At 38.8% G+C, this 17815-nt stretch overlaps 2 protein-coding genes across 2 annotated transcripts in view; one reads left to right on the top strand and one right to left on the bottom strand.

Moving 5' to 3' along the window:
• Positions 1-1118: 1118 nt before the first annotated feature.
• On the top strand, positions 1119-7729 carry LOC309510090 (protein adenylyltransferase SelO-like). The gene is made up of 19 exons (XM_082191182.1): positions 1119-1361; positions 1438-1556; positions 2566-2694; positions 2782-2846; positions 3134-3190; positions 3357-3455; positions 3678-3745; positions 3832-3919; positions 4004-4073; positions 4175-4247; positions 4353-4436; positions 5069-5198; positions 5276-5320; positions 5402-5483; positions 5864-5956; positions 6048-6127; positions 6209-6255; positions 6905-6984; positions 7161-7729. Exons 1-19 carry the CDS (start codon positions 1178-1180, stop codon positions 7281-7283), a joined length of 1716 nt encoding a protein of 571 aa, XP_082047308.1. The 5' UTR covers positions 1119-1177; the 3' UTR covers positions 7284-7729.
• LOC309510088 (NLR family CARD domain-containing protein 3-like) overlaps positions 7571-17815 on the bottom strand; it is a 44599-nt gene continuing 34354 nt past the window's right edge. Inside the window, exons 9-10 of the mRNA XM_082191180.1 lie at positions 9705-13009; positions 7571-9449 (exon numbers count right to left, since the gene is read on the bottom strand). Coding sequence (XP_082047306.1) covers positions 13005-13009 — 5 coding nt within the window. The 3' untranslated portion in view covers positions 7571-9449; positions 9705-13004. The remainder of the gene's footprint in view (positions 9450-9704; positions 13010-17815) is intronic.

Below are 17815 nucleotides of genomic sequence, written 5' to 3'. Positions count from 1 at the left end.
TGATATTTTGTAATATCTTTATTCGTTAAAATTGAATGTGAGATATCCTTTTTCTGTTTTTATTTTATTTTATGTATTTATTTATTTTTGTGTTATTTTCTGTATGTTACCTTCTCTGCAATAAAAAATAAAAAAAATAAAAATGAAAATAAAAATAAATAAAAAGCATGAACTAAAATTATCAGTTCCACATGCATGCCCTGGAAACTCATGAATATGTATGTGCTCCGAGTCCGCCCTCTGAAACCAAAATATACCATAAGATACTGTCACGTGATGTGCTACTGGAGAAGATTGCCCTTTTGGGAATACAATTAATAGGGGAAAGATTGGCAGTTAACATAAAATTTATATAAAATGGACGTTCCATAGTGGCCCATAACTTGTCTCCAATTGGTCAAGTACGGTAGTTCTAATAAGTCTCCAAAAATAACTATATATATATATAAATTGTTATTATTATTATTATTATTATTTAAATATTATAAATAATAAATAAATAAAATTAATAAATGTTAACAATGACAATTTAATCTAATTCATGTATTTTGTTCATGTTAATAATAATTGTAATAATAACAGATATTATTATATTTCGATAAATATAAATAGTTATATTTAAATATAAAAGTGAGTTAAATAGGTTATTTAAGGGGTGTGGGTGGGCTTAAAACATGTTTACATTTTTACATTTAAAAAATTACATTTTCATTACATTCATTTCAATCATAGAGATTTCAATCTTCTCCAGTAATATTTATCATTTTTAAGTATTCAGTATTTTTAATAGACGGCTGGTCACATGGCATCTGTTACTTTTTACAATACAGATTTGAGGTTGACCAATCACAGTCGTCTCTGATCATTGGCTAGAGACGCTTATTTAATCATTATAGTGAGAAAGTTCCGAGAGTTTCCATTTGTACGACAGCTTCTGAACCCATACAACTAATAGATTTAATCGGTTATACTTTATAACTCGCATACATTTCCAAAAAGACAAAAAAGTCCCGAATATTGCATAAATGGAGCATTCGTGTTTTTGAGCCGATGAGCGCCCTCTGGTGGAACATTGAAGGATTGTTTGCGTGACAGTTCTGATGTTTTCCTCTAGTTACGTGATGTAAGGAAGTACAGGGCATATAAACTAAAAAAATATGCCTGTGAGTTTGATGTAATGACAAAACATGGTTTCACGTTATTTTTATTTTTATCGGCCGTCGCCATCGCTACATTTAGGGACGAACAAGAATTCTGTGAGAATGAAAGTTGTAATGAAAGAGAGTTCGATAAGAGTCACTTTTATAGCAATGTGAAACACTGTGGAGAAATACTACTGGCATTATCACGTAAACTACTAGGTAAGATACAGATATGAGTGCCAACATGCTATTTTACACGTTGACTATGTTTGAATAACTTCTGTGTGTTTTACAGATGCTCTGCCTCTTGATGAGGTTGATGGTAATGTTATTCGTACTGTGAAGAGAAGTGTGTTTTCAGAGTCTCAGCCCTCTCCTCTGAAAGAGCCCCTGACACTGGCTGCTGTGTCACAGGTCAATAAACCCATCCACTCATCATCATTTACAGAGAACTTGTGCTTCACTGCAGTCAAACCTGGGGATATTGTTGCAGTAACTGTGTATATGTAATTTATGAAACAGAAAAATACAATGGAGCTAGTGCCATCTAACCACCAGTCAAAAGTTTGGTCACACCCACCCATTCTTTATCATTTTTCTTGTCCACATTTTAAAATAGTAATAAATTAATCATCATCATCACCACCAATAACATTGTCGTCGTCAGCATAATTTTGAACTTATTCAGGCTGTTGTTACAAAGAAGTACACTTCATCATACTTTTAAAAAGAGAAATTATATGAAAATAATATAGGCTACTTTAAAAGAATATACTTTGGTGCAAACTGAATATAATGTTTCGGACACTTAATTGCATCATGTTAACTGAAATTAAATGAACATTTATTATAGTTTGTTAAGAAACGGTCATGAAAGTATACTCGTTAAGTGGCTTTTTATTTCATTAATTTTGTATTATCTGCAATAACTTTTTTAAAAGAAACATAGTTTTCCATTTTTATTTTTAACACTTATTTTTTACAAGGGTGAAGCAGATCACTTAAAAAAATTCCTCAGATAAATGTCTACTTTAGGTTGTGGGCAAATTATTTTTTAGCTATTATACTCTATATGATGCTAGCTTCAAAATTGGACCAAACACTTACATACCAATAGAAACACTTTATCATACATTTATTTAGTCACAAACAGTTCATTTATTGTATTGAGTTAATTAATTCAGTTAATTCATTTTTTTTTTTTTTTTTTTGTCAGTTATACTTTTATTTATTTATTCAGTCATAAAGCTTTTAATCAGCTAATGAACTCGTGGGCCACTTGGACTCTTTACAGAACCACCAGTGGTCTGAGGATCACAGTCTGAGAAAACTGCTTTAAAACCAAACTGGACCATGGTACCACCACAGTACTTTTGTGTAAATGTTGTTTCTGCATATATTCAGGCTCTTTTGTGTATTTCAGGATGTGTTGAGGAATATTTTGGATCTGAATGAGTCTGTGATTCAGAATGAAGAGTTTGTCCGTTGTGTCAGTGGTGGGAAACTGTTTCCTGGCTCTGTTCCACTGGCACACAGATACGGGGGCCATCAGGTAAAACTGACCGTCACTTCAAACCCGACAGCGATGGCGTAAGACAACCAGAGCAAACATGTCAACCATGTGTTATTATTATTATAGTTTGGTTATTGGGCCGGACAGCTGGGGGATGGAAGAGCACATTTGTTGGGTGAATACACAAACAGGTAAAATCATCCTTTTCCATCAGCGTTCAACAGAAATCATCAGTTGTTATTGTCAGATGTGACTTTTCTGTTGTAATGCATGTCAACTTTCCCATAATGTTGTTTAAGATTAAAGAATGGAAAGTGTGATCTATACTTACTGGTTTTTCAGCAAATAGATGATTCTGGCATTTTTAAAATCTAATTCTCACTTAATGCTTAAACATGCGTCTGAACAATGACATCTCTCAGTTTAGAACTGACAAGTGTTAACCGTTAGAGCGGTATACAATCTCTCTTTTATCCAGAAAAGGTGAAAGATGGGAAGTCCAGTTGAAAGGCTCTGGAAAGACACCGTACTCAAGGTGAATATCAGTTTCTGCTGCTCAATATTTTTGATATGCTTTTTAAGTAATTCTGAGATATATTTAGTTGTAAATGATCTTACATTATGACTCATAGTGTGTGATTCTCTGTCTGGCAGGAGTGTAATGGTTATGCTGTTTACTGTACATGATGTTTTGTGTGCAGGTCTGGTGATGGACGGGCTGTGATTCGCTCCTCTGTGAGGGAGTTCCTGTGCAGTGAAGCCATGCACTTTCTGGGAGTTCCTACCAGCAGAGCCCTCAGGTACACACACACACACACACACACACACACACACACACACACACACACACACACACACACACACACACACACACACACACACATATAAATGCACAATATATATGAATGGACATGCACAAGAAGAGTAATATATGTGTTTATCACATTCAAATGTTTGGTGTTGAATATTATAATTTTATTTATTTATACCTTTTCCATTTTTTTGCCTTTATTGTTTGTCAGTCTGGTTGTGAGTGAGGAACCTGTTTGGAGGGATCCGTTTTATAATGGCAGTGTCATAAAAGAAAGAGGTAAAATACGATCAGATTTGGAAAAATCGAGTAACTAAGTTCTTTATCCTCCTCAGCTTTATGTGATTGTTCTCTGTATCTATCAGGAGCGGTTGTTCTGCGTCTGGCCAAGTCCTGGTTTCGTATCGGTTCACTGGAGATATTAACTAGAACTGGAGAGTTAGATGTCCTACGGTATATTAACTTTTACTTGGGAGATAATATTTTTTTTCTCACTCTTATTTGCTTTTTAATTTCTTTTTATCTTTTATTTTAAGGGACATTGTTGGACTTTGTAATTAAAGAGCATTTTAAATCTATAGCAACAAATGACCCTGACAAGTATGTGGTGAGTATCTGTGTCTCTCTGCTGTTTAGCTGTAATACAAGATTATTTTATATTGTCTGATCAGTCTCACTATATTTGAATGGTTTTCATGTTGTGTGAAGGTGTTTTTCTCTCGAGTGCTGAATGAAACGGCACATTTAATCGCCCACTGGATGTCGGTTGGTTTTGCTCATGGTTAGTTCACTCTGCTTTACTTGTTTAGTTATCATATAGATTTATCATTATAGATCAAGCTTAATACGCAACATGCACAACATCATGATCTGCATCTTCTCACAGGAGTCTGCAACACAGATAACTTCAGTCTGCTTTCTATCACTTTTGATTATGGCCCATTTGGATTTATGGAATCATATGACCCAAGTATGTTTCTTTGTCTAACTTAAACTTTCATAATATTAGCAATCATCTTCCTATACGTTTAGTTTTTAAGCTTTTTGTCATATAACATTTCACACACACGCACGCACGCACGCACGCACGCACACACACACACACACACACACACACACACAGACACGCACACACATACACACACACACACACGCACACACACACACACACGCACACACACACAGGGACTCTGTATATTAACCCTACCCCTAAACCTATGAGGACACAGGAAGTGTGAAGATGTTTACGTTGTCATTATACACATTTGTGTCCTCCTAAACCATATACGAGAACACACACACACACGCATACATATATATATATATTATATATATATGTATACAATACTGCAAAAGTGGAACATTGTATGAATAGTAAGCTACTTTAGATCTACTATAAATTTTGTATATAGGCTACTTACAGTTTACATACATGGGTTGAGGGGCATGATTAATTGCATAATTTTTTTAATCCATTACTTGTTTTATTTTACTTCATTATATTCTAATAAGTTAAAGTGAAACAGACAGCCATAATAATAACATATAATAATTGTATTGTTAAATGTGTGTTATTGCTACAGCATTGTTTCCTCTGTATAGATTTTGTCCCCAACACGTCTGATGACGAGGGCCGGTACAGTATAGGAGCTCAGGCTAATGTTGGCCTGTTCAATCTACAGAAACTTCTAGAAGCTCTGAAACCACTGCTGACCTCAGATCAGCTTTCACAGTAAGAGATCCTTTTATTTTCTGTTGGTATTGGTCTGGAATAAATAAGGGTGATTCATGTCAATTCATTTACTTCAGATCTCAGCAAATATTGAGAGAGTATCCACAAATCTACCATCAAAGGTGAGCCTGTCATTAGACAATATAGATCACTGTATTCCTCTCTGAGTCGTTCCTGATCTCACTTTACTGTTTCTGTTGTAGATTTCATGAGATGTTCAAAGCAAAGTTGGGCTTTCTGGGAAATGAAGAAAAGGATTCATATGTGATTGCATTTCTTCTAAAGGTAAATATTAGCTGGATTGTTTTTTTCTCTAATTGTACTATAATTAATTAATGTGATAAAGTTATTTGGCCATTCTCAGGAAATGGTGTCATTTGTGACAATAAAAAAAAGAAATAAAAAAAAGTAAGGAATCAGTAAGACACACACACACACACTGATATATATATATATATATATATATATACACACACAATTTCATTATAAACTTTTTTAATTAGATAGGTTTTTTTATTTTTATTATATATTTAACGGCCAAACTGTCAGAAATAGTCCAGTCCAGTAAAAGTCCAGTATGGAGTTAAATCAGTAGTAGATCACACAAATGGCAGCATTTCCTGAGAATGACCCATATAATGTTGTATGATGTGTGATGTGTTGAGCTAATGGAGGACACTGGAGCAGACTTCACTATGACTTTCAGACAGCTGAGTGAAGTGACCCTGTCCCGGCTTCAGAAGGGATCCTTTGCTCCGGTACGTTTCCTCTCCATTCACTCCCACAGCAGCCGCAATATCCATAATCATGATTTCAGTCCATTAACTGTGACTGTGTCTCTCTTGACAGTCTTTGTGGGCTCTTTCAGACCTCTCATCACACAAGCATTTCAGAGACTGGGTTCAGCTGTATTTACAGCGTCTGTCAAGGTAATGTTGCTGTAATGTAAACTCAAACTCTTTAGAGGATTAAAAATGAACATCACTTGATGTGTTTATCGTCTTCTTCAGGATAATAATGAGTGACTCAGATGAAGAACGGCAGCACAGAATGCAAGGTGTGTTTTTGTATATGTTATATGATGCAGTGTTATATATTATGTGTTTATATATTGTTACAGTAACACTACCGCTGAAATGTTCATGATTGGTAAGATTTGTTTTTGAAAGAAGTTTCTTATGCTCACGAAGGCTGCATTTATTTAATCAAAAATACAATAAAAACAGTAATTTTGTAATACTATAATATATTATTATACTATGAGATATTATTACAATATAAAATAAATTATTCTATTTGAATATACAGTATTTGTGTAATTAATATATTTGTTCAGTTGAATGTAATTTATTCCTGTGATCATTTCTCCAGTCTTCAGTGTCACATGATCCTTCAGAAATCATTCTAATATGATGATTTGCTGCTCAAGAAACATTTGAAAACAGTTGAGCTGCTTAATATTTCTGAGGAAACCCTGATACATGTTTTGATTAATATAAAGTTCAAAAGAACAGTGTTTATTTGAATCTTTTGTAATATTATAAATGTCTTTATTGTCCCTTTTTATGCATCCTTGCTGAATAATATTATTAATTTCTTTTTTTTTAAAAAGCCTTACTGACCGTAAATGTTTAAACGGTAGTGTGTGTTTTTTTACGATGTGTTATGTTGTATTTAATGTTATTTGTAATTTTTCTATTGTTCAGGAGTAAACCCACGCTATGTGTTGAGGAACTGGATGGCTGAATCTGCTATCAGAAAAGCAGAGAAAAATGACTTTTCAGAGGTATTATTACATGTGATGTCAAACTAATATGCTGTCATGATCATGCTTATCATATATCTTAGAGTGTTTGCTTTAATATATTACTGTGAAATGAAGACTTGACAATTATACATACAATGTAACATCTTCAGACAGACCATTATGGCTTGTTGACAGTATGTTTGATGTATTTCTAGGTGACACTGTTGCAGAAGACTTTAATGGAGCCATTTATGGAGCAGGAAGAGGCTGAGAGAGCCGGATATGCCAGTAAACCTCCATCCTGGGCTCAGCAGCTGAGGGTCAGCTGTTCTTCCTAACTCAGGGTCGAATGAAAAAAAAAAAAATCACAAATTTCAGCATCATTTGAACCAAAAATATTGTTTATGACATTGTAATCACACTTCCTAATGGATGATCTGATTGGAGGATGCGCCATGTTTGATGTTATATATGTACATATATGCACGTTATATATGGACAATGGACATGGATGTCTTTTGTAATATTGCTGTTTCTGCATTTCTACAAAAGTGCAAAAATCTTTGCATCATGCATCTCGTTTACTCCTGTTTAACAATTAGGCATGTCAAAATCTGTTAAACAGTTAACTTTGCAAGACCTTATTTATTATGACATTCCATTAGCAATGATGATATAGCATATTTGTAATACAAATAATCTGATTAGGTGCGTAAGTACAAAGTATTTACATATTTTAGTCTGGTGGTGTAATGCAAGAATATTAAACAACAAAATAATTAAAGATGTATGTCCTAATGTCACGCCGAGAACTTGTTTGGCGGTCAGTTCCTCAGTCCAACTACAAAAACATGTCAATTAGCTCTATCTGTCTTCAAGATCATTGTTGACTGCGCTTTTTCAGCATTGCTGTCATCAGTTCTGACATGAGTTCGCCACCTGGCGGCGCTGTTTGTAGAGGTGTCGTTCTCTTTGGTGGAGCTGGAGGCATTTTTCTGATGGAGCCGGCGGATGGGTTGGCAGCCGGTGCAGGAGCTGGTGGTGGAGGCGGTGGTGGTGGAGCTCCACCTGCAGATGCAAAGTTTTGGGGACCAGGAGGAGGAGGAGGTGGAAGGGAGGTAATGGGGTCTGGAGGTGGTGGGGGGAGTGAGTCTCCCCCGTGAGGTGCAAAACTAGGAGGCGGTGGAGGAAGAAAGTCAGGGGGCAGCTCGGCATCTTCTGGAGGAGGTGGTGGTGGAGGCAGGTCATCCATGGGTGGAGGTGGGAAGGAGGATTGTGGGAATCGAGGTGGAGGAGGAAACTTGTTGACTTTGGTTGTGCTGGCAGGAGGAGCAGGGGGAGGAGGAGGCAACATGGGGTCGGGTGGTGGAGGAGGCAGGGTTTCCATTGAAGGCGGAGGTGGTGGGAAAGATGTTTGGTTGCCAGGACCCTTCAAAAACAAACCAAAAGTAGCATTCAGGAGCATTTCAGATAAATGATGAAATTACAAGGGGATTAAAACAACTCTAAAGGAACCGTCACCCTTTGTGGAAAAGTAGTGTGCTTAATTTTACTGCTCTTGAAGTATACTTTAAATCTTTGAAGTATATTTAAAAATATATATTTTCAGATAATATATTGTTCATTAAATAAAAGGCCACTATATGTGTATTTAAAGACACTGCACTTTCATGACTGTTTCTTAACAGAGTTTAGTGCAATTTTAAAAAGTGTACTTTGCAATCATGACAAATTAACAGTTATACTTTTTAAATTATGGTTTAGTAATCTTTTGCAGTACATTTATTTTGATATTGACAAACATACTAGAGCACATGCAAATTTGATTATAATTTCAACTGTAGTGTGTTATTCGTTAATACATTTAATGTTAATATATTTTAAATTTACCAATTGGCAACTTCATCATGACAAATGTGTAATTAAATATTGAAAACATGTCAAGTTTCAATAGAAATGATATATGTATATTTTAGTTTACTATAAATGCTTCTCAGTACATTCGGCAGTAAACTTCATATTTCATTGAAAGTAGAAGTAATTATGAAATGTTATAAAATTATGTACTTAAGTGTGTTAATAAATTTAAACTATATTTTGTTTAATTGCAATTAACATGCAGTTAAGTGTCTGAAAACATTATAGTTCACACTTCAGTATGGTCCATGAACTTATATTATTTATGGTATTATATTATGGTGTTCTTCATTACTAAGGCAACTGATAGATTTAGAGGTACCTTGGTGTCCTTTGGAAGCTGAGGAGCGTGTCCATTCACAGCTTTGGCTGAAAGATAAGCACAAAAATGTCATCAAAATCCTTTAATATATCAAGATCTATGATACATTTTATAACAATCTATTTAGCTCATTATCTCTACCTTTAGGTGTAGGAGAGGGTGTGGATGCGCTGGAGGAGGCCTGGATAGTGCGGTTAGCCCAGCTTCCAGTGCCGGCTGCTTTCCTCACAGCGGCTTTGTAGTTTTCATATAACTGCTTACCATACTATGACAAAATCATGACAAAACAAGACCATTAATAAGGTAGGTTTTCATTATTATAATTTTTTTTGACAAAGTAGACAGCTCACAATAGGACCCAACACAATACAGCTACAATTTACAGTACATTTTTGCATTGTAAACTATAATTTATAATTTAATTTGCTGCATAAAGTTCAACTTAGTGTCTTCTTGCATTTATGCAATAATTAATCATTATCTATTTTGGTTTTTGGTGTGTGGCCTGGTTTCTGCTCACCTTTGCAATACGTATCCCAGTCACCCACAGAGTCATGGTCAACTCATCATCACAACACAGATACTTGATGTATTGGGATTCTTTTTGAATTTGAGGATGCTGAAAGCAGATCACAGTGACCATATGAACATGACACACACCTGATATACACACCTGAGAAGGCCAAGATAATAACACTTCATTTAGTTGTTTTCGCTATTGTTTCCCTGTCATTCTCTACAGATTTGTGGAACCATTCATTTTTCAGGGGTTGAATCTTTAATCAATGTTTTTTTTTGTTCTCAAAACAACAAAGGGTTTGGTAACAACTTACTAGAGTTTTCAGTATTAGTTCATGCTTTGCTAATATTCATTTTTCTTCAAATTGGACAGTTGGTGATATTAACATTGTTTTGATTACATATGTTATTGAGCTGCAGTTGCATAGCAGAGACAGTGGATGACACACTAAAGTCACAATTTGATTGCCAGTGCCCCTCATGCCACACTTTAGGATTAGCTCTAAATATTGCTAAAATGAACCACAAAAATCTTTTGCTTTATAATTTTGAATTATTTCATACATACAAAGAATGTATGTCCCTTTTCTGTCGGAGTCGGGGTTTAATTGTGCATGTATTACATTTATTGCATTTTTTGCGTTTTATTTCCCAATTGCTTGACAAACATAAAACACAGCCCACCCTAACCTAATCATAGCCTGAAACACCCTTGATGATTTGTCATGCTTTCTTAATGAGATGACTGAGATAACAAATGATTTTATGTGGGGAGGGAAAGGAGTTAAAATAGCAAGGAAACATTAATTGCAAGTTATAAAGAAGGAGGATTAGGATTGATTGACTTAGAAGTTAAAAAGAAGGCCATAAGGGTAAAAACGATGAAACAGTATTTATGTGATAAAGTGGAGTATGGATGGAAAGGTTATATGAAGGATGTGCTGGACAAATGTAGTGGATGTGGGGAAGAAGGGCTTTTTATGGGATTGAAAAAGCCGATGTATGACAAAATGCCGCTGTTTTATCAGGAAGTGCTAAGTGTGTGGGCAGAGGTCATATACAGAAATATACAGTATGAGTGTGAAAATATAAATCAAGTTTTAAAACAACCGATATTTTTATATCCAAATATTAGAATGAAAGAGAGAGTGTTTTATGACAAATTGTATATGAAAGCAGGAGTGAGACAAGTTAAGGATATAGCATATGATGTAAGAGGGTTCTTACCTAATAGAGCCTTATATGATTGTGTTTCGGAGTGGGATGATGAAATCGAAATGTCAAAAGTGGACTCGATGTGTGAAAATATTAAGACAAGTCTGCCCAGAGCCTGGGTAGAGAGTATTGAAAATGAAACTTAAACCTGGGGAATGGGGATTGCCAGATTTGTATTTTGACGGAGGTGATGGGAAAAGACTACTAGAAGGAGTATCCACTAATATGATGTACACATTTATTTTGAAAAAAGAGATCAAATTACCAGCATCAGAAAATGTGTGGCCTAAGGTGCTCCCTGGCTTAAAGGTTAAGGAAATTTGGGAAAATCTATGTGTAAAGTACAATGGAATAGAATGTGAAAACCTGGATTTTAAATTAAGACACAACAGAATCTACAGGAAAGTGGTCCTCCACCAGATAAACAAGAACATAAAGAGGGATTGTGATGTGTGTAGATCTGCTCCAGAAACGTTGATGCATGTTTTTTTAGAGTGCAGAGAACTTGATGGTTTTCATGAAAAGCTAAAAGAGCTAATCAAAGAAAACTGGGGGGGAAATGTTAAACAAGATGAATGGAAAAAAATTGGAGATTGTGTAGACTATAAAGATATGAAAGTGAATCTCTGCAATTATGTACTGAGTCATGCAAGATATGGGCAAGGAGAAACTAAGCGTTTTATGAAGGGAAAACTTCTCAGTTCTCGCGCATGCGCCGTGGCGCTCTCGTGAACTCACGTCAGAGGCCCTGTGTGGGAAAATTAATAGTTGAATTGTTAGGAACACATTCAGCAATGAAAAGGATTTCTATTTGTATCTATGCAATTGCCTACGTCGTAAAACTAGTAAAACATAGTACAACTATGCGACTTACACACATAGATGTACTGTGATCATTAGAGTTTGTGGTTGCGCAATAAAGACTCTGGATATATGCGGTACAAAGAAATCTCTCACAATAGGCCAATGTCTGGGTATCTGAGAGAAAAACCTGGGCTGCGTTTCCCAAAGCATTGTGAGATAAGTTGATCGTAGAGGACATTGGTGGCAAATGGTCTTCACGATCAACTTCACAATGCTTCTGGGAAACGCAGCCCTGGACTGGAGCTCAGAGCCACTGCAGAGAGAATTACACAGAGCTGGCCAGTGAAATGAGACAACAGATACTCACTGTCACACATGCCTGGTATTATTATGGTTACAGTTATAATGCATGGATTGATTTGTACAGAAACAGAGTTTGATCAGATCAGAGAAGCTCTTCCTGCACATATTCAAGGTAATGTTCCACAATGGTTTCAGTGTCCCAGGACAGCAGTGAGCTCAACACTGCACAGCTGTGGCCAGTGGACAAATGAGAGCTACTTTTGACAGTTTGCAGTTCCTCTATTACAGTGGTGAGATATTATACCTTCTATAATAAGAATAAATGAATAAACATCATGTTACACACAAAAACAAGCAAACTGTAAATTCAATAATCTTTTATGCTCTGTCTTCGGTTTGCTTTCTTGTGAACATGATGATCATCAGATTGACCCATCATTTCAGATGAATATGATCATTTTGTGCAGGCTAAATAAGTCTTCATCCAAAATGAACGTTATCTTATTACATTGAAATTATTATGTAAATACACTGTACAAAAAACACTTTTATTCACAGTTTTTTTTTTTTACTGATCGGTGATGGGACCGAGAGTGAAACTTACAAGTGTAGAATAGGTTAAAGAAAAACAATGTCGCAATGTGAAACCATCATGAAAGTTTAAATAATTAAGTAACAAAACAAATTTTCAGTTCAAGAAGAATTTCTTAGATGATGACTTCCGAGCAACTTCACCATTGATAAATGTAAAACCAGTTCATAAGAGACATAAGGGTGCATTCCTGTACACAAAGAAAATGTATTAAGGTTTCATGCTTTTTCAAACTGTCTTTGGATCTGCACATACAGAAAAAAATAAAAAATAAAATAGTAATGTCACAGTCTCTGTGTCTTCGGTCTCTGTGTCTTCGGTCTCTGCGTCTTCGGTCTCTGCGTCTTCGGTCTCTGTAGCGGCTCCTTATTCACCATCAGCTGATCCTTAAACTACAATTAAACACACAGAGTCACATATGGAGTATGAGACATTACTGCGGTCACATCACATCAGTAGATTCATTTCAGAACAAACACAGGCAGAGATACATACAGTGAAAAGACTCCGGCCATTCCATTCCCTTTCTACTCCATTTCGCTCTTTCCAAGATACTTTCCCACTCGCCACCTGACCACGCCCGCCTCACCTGTTGTCTATAAATTGCTTCTACACCTCTTGGCTCACTCTTTGCACTTTCTCCTGGCACTCTGATGTATACTGTGTGTGTCTTCATCAGTTAACGTGAGTTAATTTGTTTCCATTTGACTGTCTTCTTTTTATGATTTACTGTCAACTGTTAACATGTGCACTGTTGGTTGATTTCTTTGTTTGCCAGACATGTGCCATGAACCATGTGGGACGATTGTTTGTTTGATTCATGTTTTAACAGCCTGTTTAGTTGTGATTAGTAAACTCATATCTCTTTTGTTTATTTGTATTGTTTAATTTATGTGGATTGACAACTGTCAATTAATTGTTATCTCTCCTTATATTTAATTTTGCAGCACACAAACCATGCATCTCAACCAAAGACAACCGTAACAATAAATAAACTACTACTGGTGTTGCAATAAACCTTGCCTTCTCCTTGCTTCCATCATCACTCTATATCATCTGACGTCTTCTGACCGAGACTCTGTTTGCTCACCAAACCCTCACTTCACCTGAACCATTCCCATTATAGTACAGTTCCTTCAATGGTCCTTCGAGCCGGAGACTGAGTGAGGGATACCATGGCAGGCATTGGTATGGATGGAAAAGATGAGGAAGAGTTGGAGTTGGAGAGGGCTCTCCCAGTTAAACCCAGTAGCACCTTATCCAGGCGAGAGAGGCATCAACCTGACCGCTATGGCTTCCCGGTTCCTGCTAGGAAAGCCTCCAGTAAGCCCGAGAGCCTACTTTATCCCAGCCAAGCAGCCAAACCATCTCCTAACCCAATCGAAACTGGAAATGGAGAAGTGGAGGATGAAGAAATCACCCACGATTATGTCCAGCCCGAATCGGCTGAGGAACATTCACTTCCACAACTAGCTCCACAACCAGCTCCACCCTCACAGGGAGAGGGGAGATCTAATAGATCTAGAAGCAAGAGGGATAAGCAGGAGTCATCACCCAGGTCGAAGGCCACCTCCTATACTTACTTTTCTGGCAGTGGAAGTTCCCGAAGCTCGCGCAAGAGCCATGGTGTGGAGCTCACTTCTCGACAAGCAGCCATGATTGAGGAGAGGAGGAAACTTGGAGAACTGCAAGAGATCCAAAATCAAATCCAAGAGGAACAAGCCCTGGATAGCCGGGCTCGAGAACTGGACAGGCAAGCACAAGCAGCTTTAACAGAGCGAGAAAGGATGTCCCGATCTCTGACTCTACAGCGACGACTGCGGAAAGTTCAACGAGAATTAGAAGAGGCTCGGCTAATAACCTCATTCACTGGAGAAGTGACCACAGAACATTCACCTGCTCCGCCACCTCAAGAGCTGGCTCATTTTTCAATGAGCTCCAGAGTTTTGGATTCAGGTGAACCTGTCGATCTGTACTCAGAGCAACAAGCTTGTAGTGTTGGTCATCCAACATCTGTCTCTGATCCCGTTCCAGTGAATCAGCCAACCACTTCGTCGTTCCAATCCTTACCTCAGCCTGTTGATGCTGTGAGTCTCCATCCTGTTCAAGGAAGCCACCCAGCAGTTCAGATGTCCAGTCCAGAGCAGGCAACTCCCTCACCTCCTTCGTTCATCCATTTAGTGCGGACCGCACCTCGTCCTTCCCAGAGTCAAAGACCCTCAGATCCAGTTCCTGATACGTCTGCACCTCTTTCATTACACAAGTCCAGTGACAGGACATCAGAGGGAGCCAGTATCATGGAGCTGTTAGTAGCCACTGCTTTTGGCATCCCCAAGCCAAGACTGCCTTATTTTGAGAGTGGAAGAGAAAGTGACTTTGTTTTGCTTAAGATGGCGTTGGAAAACCTGTTAGATATCCATGCTCACCTTTCTGAACAATATAAGTTCCAGGTTCTAATGGACCACTTGAGGCTGCCTACTGCGTACAAACTAGCCAAGTCTTATATGCATGCCTCAACTCCCTACACATCTGCTCTTGCTGCCCTTAAGACAAAGTATGGCCAGCCACGGCAGTTGGTCCAAAGTGAACTAGCCAGCATCCTTCATTCACCACCTGTCAGATTCGGAGATAGCAATGCATTCCAGGAATTTGCTCTTTCTGTACAGTCATTGATTGGCATGCTGCGATCGGTGGACGGTGCAGGTGGAAGTGAATTGCGGTGTGGTTCTCATGTCGATAAGCTATTAACCAAGCTCCCTCTTAATTATCGGGACAGTTTCGTTGAGCACTGTTTGAATCGTGGCATCCTTAGAGATGGTGCAGAACAAACATATACCTTGGAAGACTTTTCTGACTGGCTCCAGGTGAAAGCCAGGGCCAAGAGTCTTGCCCAACAAGTCTTTGTCCCTGCCTCAATTGAGAGAAGAGAACCAGTTCAAAAGAGCCAAGTGAGAAAGGTGATGCCTACCACTATGTACCTAAGCAACACAGCCACTGTGGAAAGACAGCCTAGTGTCCAAGGAGGCCGTGGAAAAGGGATGACCATCCTTGGTAAACCCAAATTCCAACCTTTTTGTCCATACTGTAACAATAACAACCACTTCTTGGGAACCTGTCCAAAGGTGAAGGAGTTCAGTCCATCAGAACTGAAAACTTGGATAGAGAAGAATGATCGTTGTTACAGATGTGCCCGCTGCCATAAGCCGGATAAATGCACCCTAAAAAAGCCTTGCAACATTTGTAACGAACTGCATCTCACCATCCTGCATAGCATTGCACGTCAACTGGCCACACACCCACAAAGCCCAGAGAAATTGGCTACGGCAGACATTCTCAATGTGCTCGTCCGTGCACCCTGCATTGACGACACACTGTACATCGATCAGCAAAACCGATCTCCTCGGGTGATGTTGAAGGTAGTTCCGGTCTTATTAATCAATGGCCGGAAGAGGCTGCAGACGTATGCCATACTCGATGATGGCTCAGAAAGAACAATCATTCTGACCTCAGCAGCGTCCCAGCTACAACTTACAGGGCCAAAAGAGACCCTTAATCTCAGAACCGTGCGACATGAAGTAATTCCCATGAGTGGTGAGACCATCTCCTGTTATATCTCCCCTGTGAGCCAGAGGAAGAAGATTAGGTTTCATATAGCCAATGCCTTTACTGCCCCAGTCCTCAATTTGGCTGAGCATTCTTGTTGTGCCTCTGACCTGCAGAGGGAATATTCCCACTTGCGAGGCTTACCCTTACCGGACTTTGTCCATGCTCGGCCATTAATCCTAATAGGCTCAGATCATTCCCACTTGTTGGTGCCCAAAGAGCCTGTCCGCATTGGACTTTATGGGGGACCTATCGCCATTCATACTGCCCTGGGATGGGCTGTTCAAGGCCCATCCAATGCCTTACCTCGATCTCCTCCTTCAGATGCACAAGCTTTGTTTACTATTTGTGATCGTGTATCCTGCCCAGCTACTGCGGAGTTGATGGAGAATGTGGAGAGACTGTGGAGACTGGATTCCTTCCCACATCGTAAGGAGAAGGATGTAACCCGATCTAAACAAGACCATTATTGCCTGGAACTGCTTGAGACTAAGACTGCCATCAAAGAAGTAGGTGAGGTCTTGCGGTATGCTACCCCACTGCTAAGAGCACCCAACAGTCCTAGGTTATCCTCCTCAGCCCATACTTTGTTGCCATGGCTCCGGGGAACCGAGCGCAGATTGAATAAGGACCCAGATCTAATTGAGATTTACCACCAGGAGATTCAGAAGCTCGTTGATTTGGAGTATGTGAAGGAGGTGGATCCCAAAGATGACCAGCCAGGGTCAGAATCTTGGCTAGTCCCACATCATGTTATCAAACAGGCCAGTGGGAAACACCGACTGGTGTTCAACTGCTCTTTCCAGCTTCATAGTCCCAGCCTGAATTGTAGTCTTCTTCCTGGTCCAACTCTCGGTCCCTCTCTTCTTGGTGTGCTCCTCCGTTTCCGTGAGCATAGTGTGGCCATCAGTGGTGATATAAAATCTATGTTCCACCAAGTGCATCTACTCCCTGCTGACCGGCCATTACTCAGGTTTCTCTGGCGAGCTATGGCTAAGACAACTCCCCCAAAAACCTATGAGTGGCAAGTGTTACCTTTTGGCACAGCTTGCAGTCCTTGCTGCGCCATTTACGCCCTGCAACGTCACGTGAAGGAGCACCCTGAGAGTGACCATGAAGTGTTGAACTCAGTGCTAAGAGCTTTCTATGTTGACAATTGTCTGCAGAGCTTTGATACATCAGCCACCGCCAAAGCTCTGTTGGACAAACTTCGCGCCACACTGTCTCGAGGAGGATTCGAAATCCGTCAGTGGGCAAGTAATGACTCCAGTGTGGTAGAACATCTTCCCCCTGAGGCAAGATCTGTGAGCACTGACTTGTGGCTCTCTCAATTGGGTGTTGATCCTCAAGAATCCACCCTAGGCTTGTGTTGGCGCTGCCTTCCTGATAGCCTGGGATACAAACACAGGGTGACGCCAATCAGGATTCCCACACTCCGTCTCATCTACCGCACTCTTGCCAGTCAATATGACCCATTAGGGTACATCTTACCTTATACCACCCGGGCTAAAGTGCTGGTGCAGGACTTGTGGAAACTCAAACAAGGTTGGGATGACCCCATCACTCCGTCCGAACTAGCAGATCAATGGCTAAAG

This window comes from Leuciscus leuciscus, assembly GCF_965113295.1.
Source record: "Leuciscus leuciscus genome assembly, contig: SUPER_11_unloc_13, whole genome shotgun sequence".
NCBI lineage: Eukaryota > Metazoa > Chordata > Actinopteri > Cypriniformes > Leuciscidae > Leuciscus > Leuciscus leuciscus.
This window is presented reverse-complemented; position numbering and strand designations above follow the sequence as displayed.

What these genes read in the sequence shown, in the direction of transcription:
- LOC309510090 (XM_082191182.1), top strand. Translation starts at nt 1,178, where the DNA reads ATGACAAAACATGGTTTCACGTTATTTTTATTTTTATCGGCCGTCGCC. An exon ending in AGAAGGGATCCTTTGCTCCG is followed by an intron (nt 5,957 to 6,047) that starts GTACGTTTCCTC and finishes CTCTCTTGACAG; the next exon opens with TCTTTGTGGGCTCTTTCAGA. An exon ending in AGAAAAATGACTTTTCAGAG is followed by an intron (nt 6,985 to 7,160) that starts GTATTATTACAT and finishes ATGTATTTCTAG; the next exon opens with GTGACACTGTTGCAGAAGAC.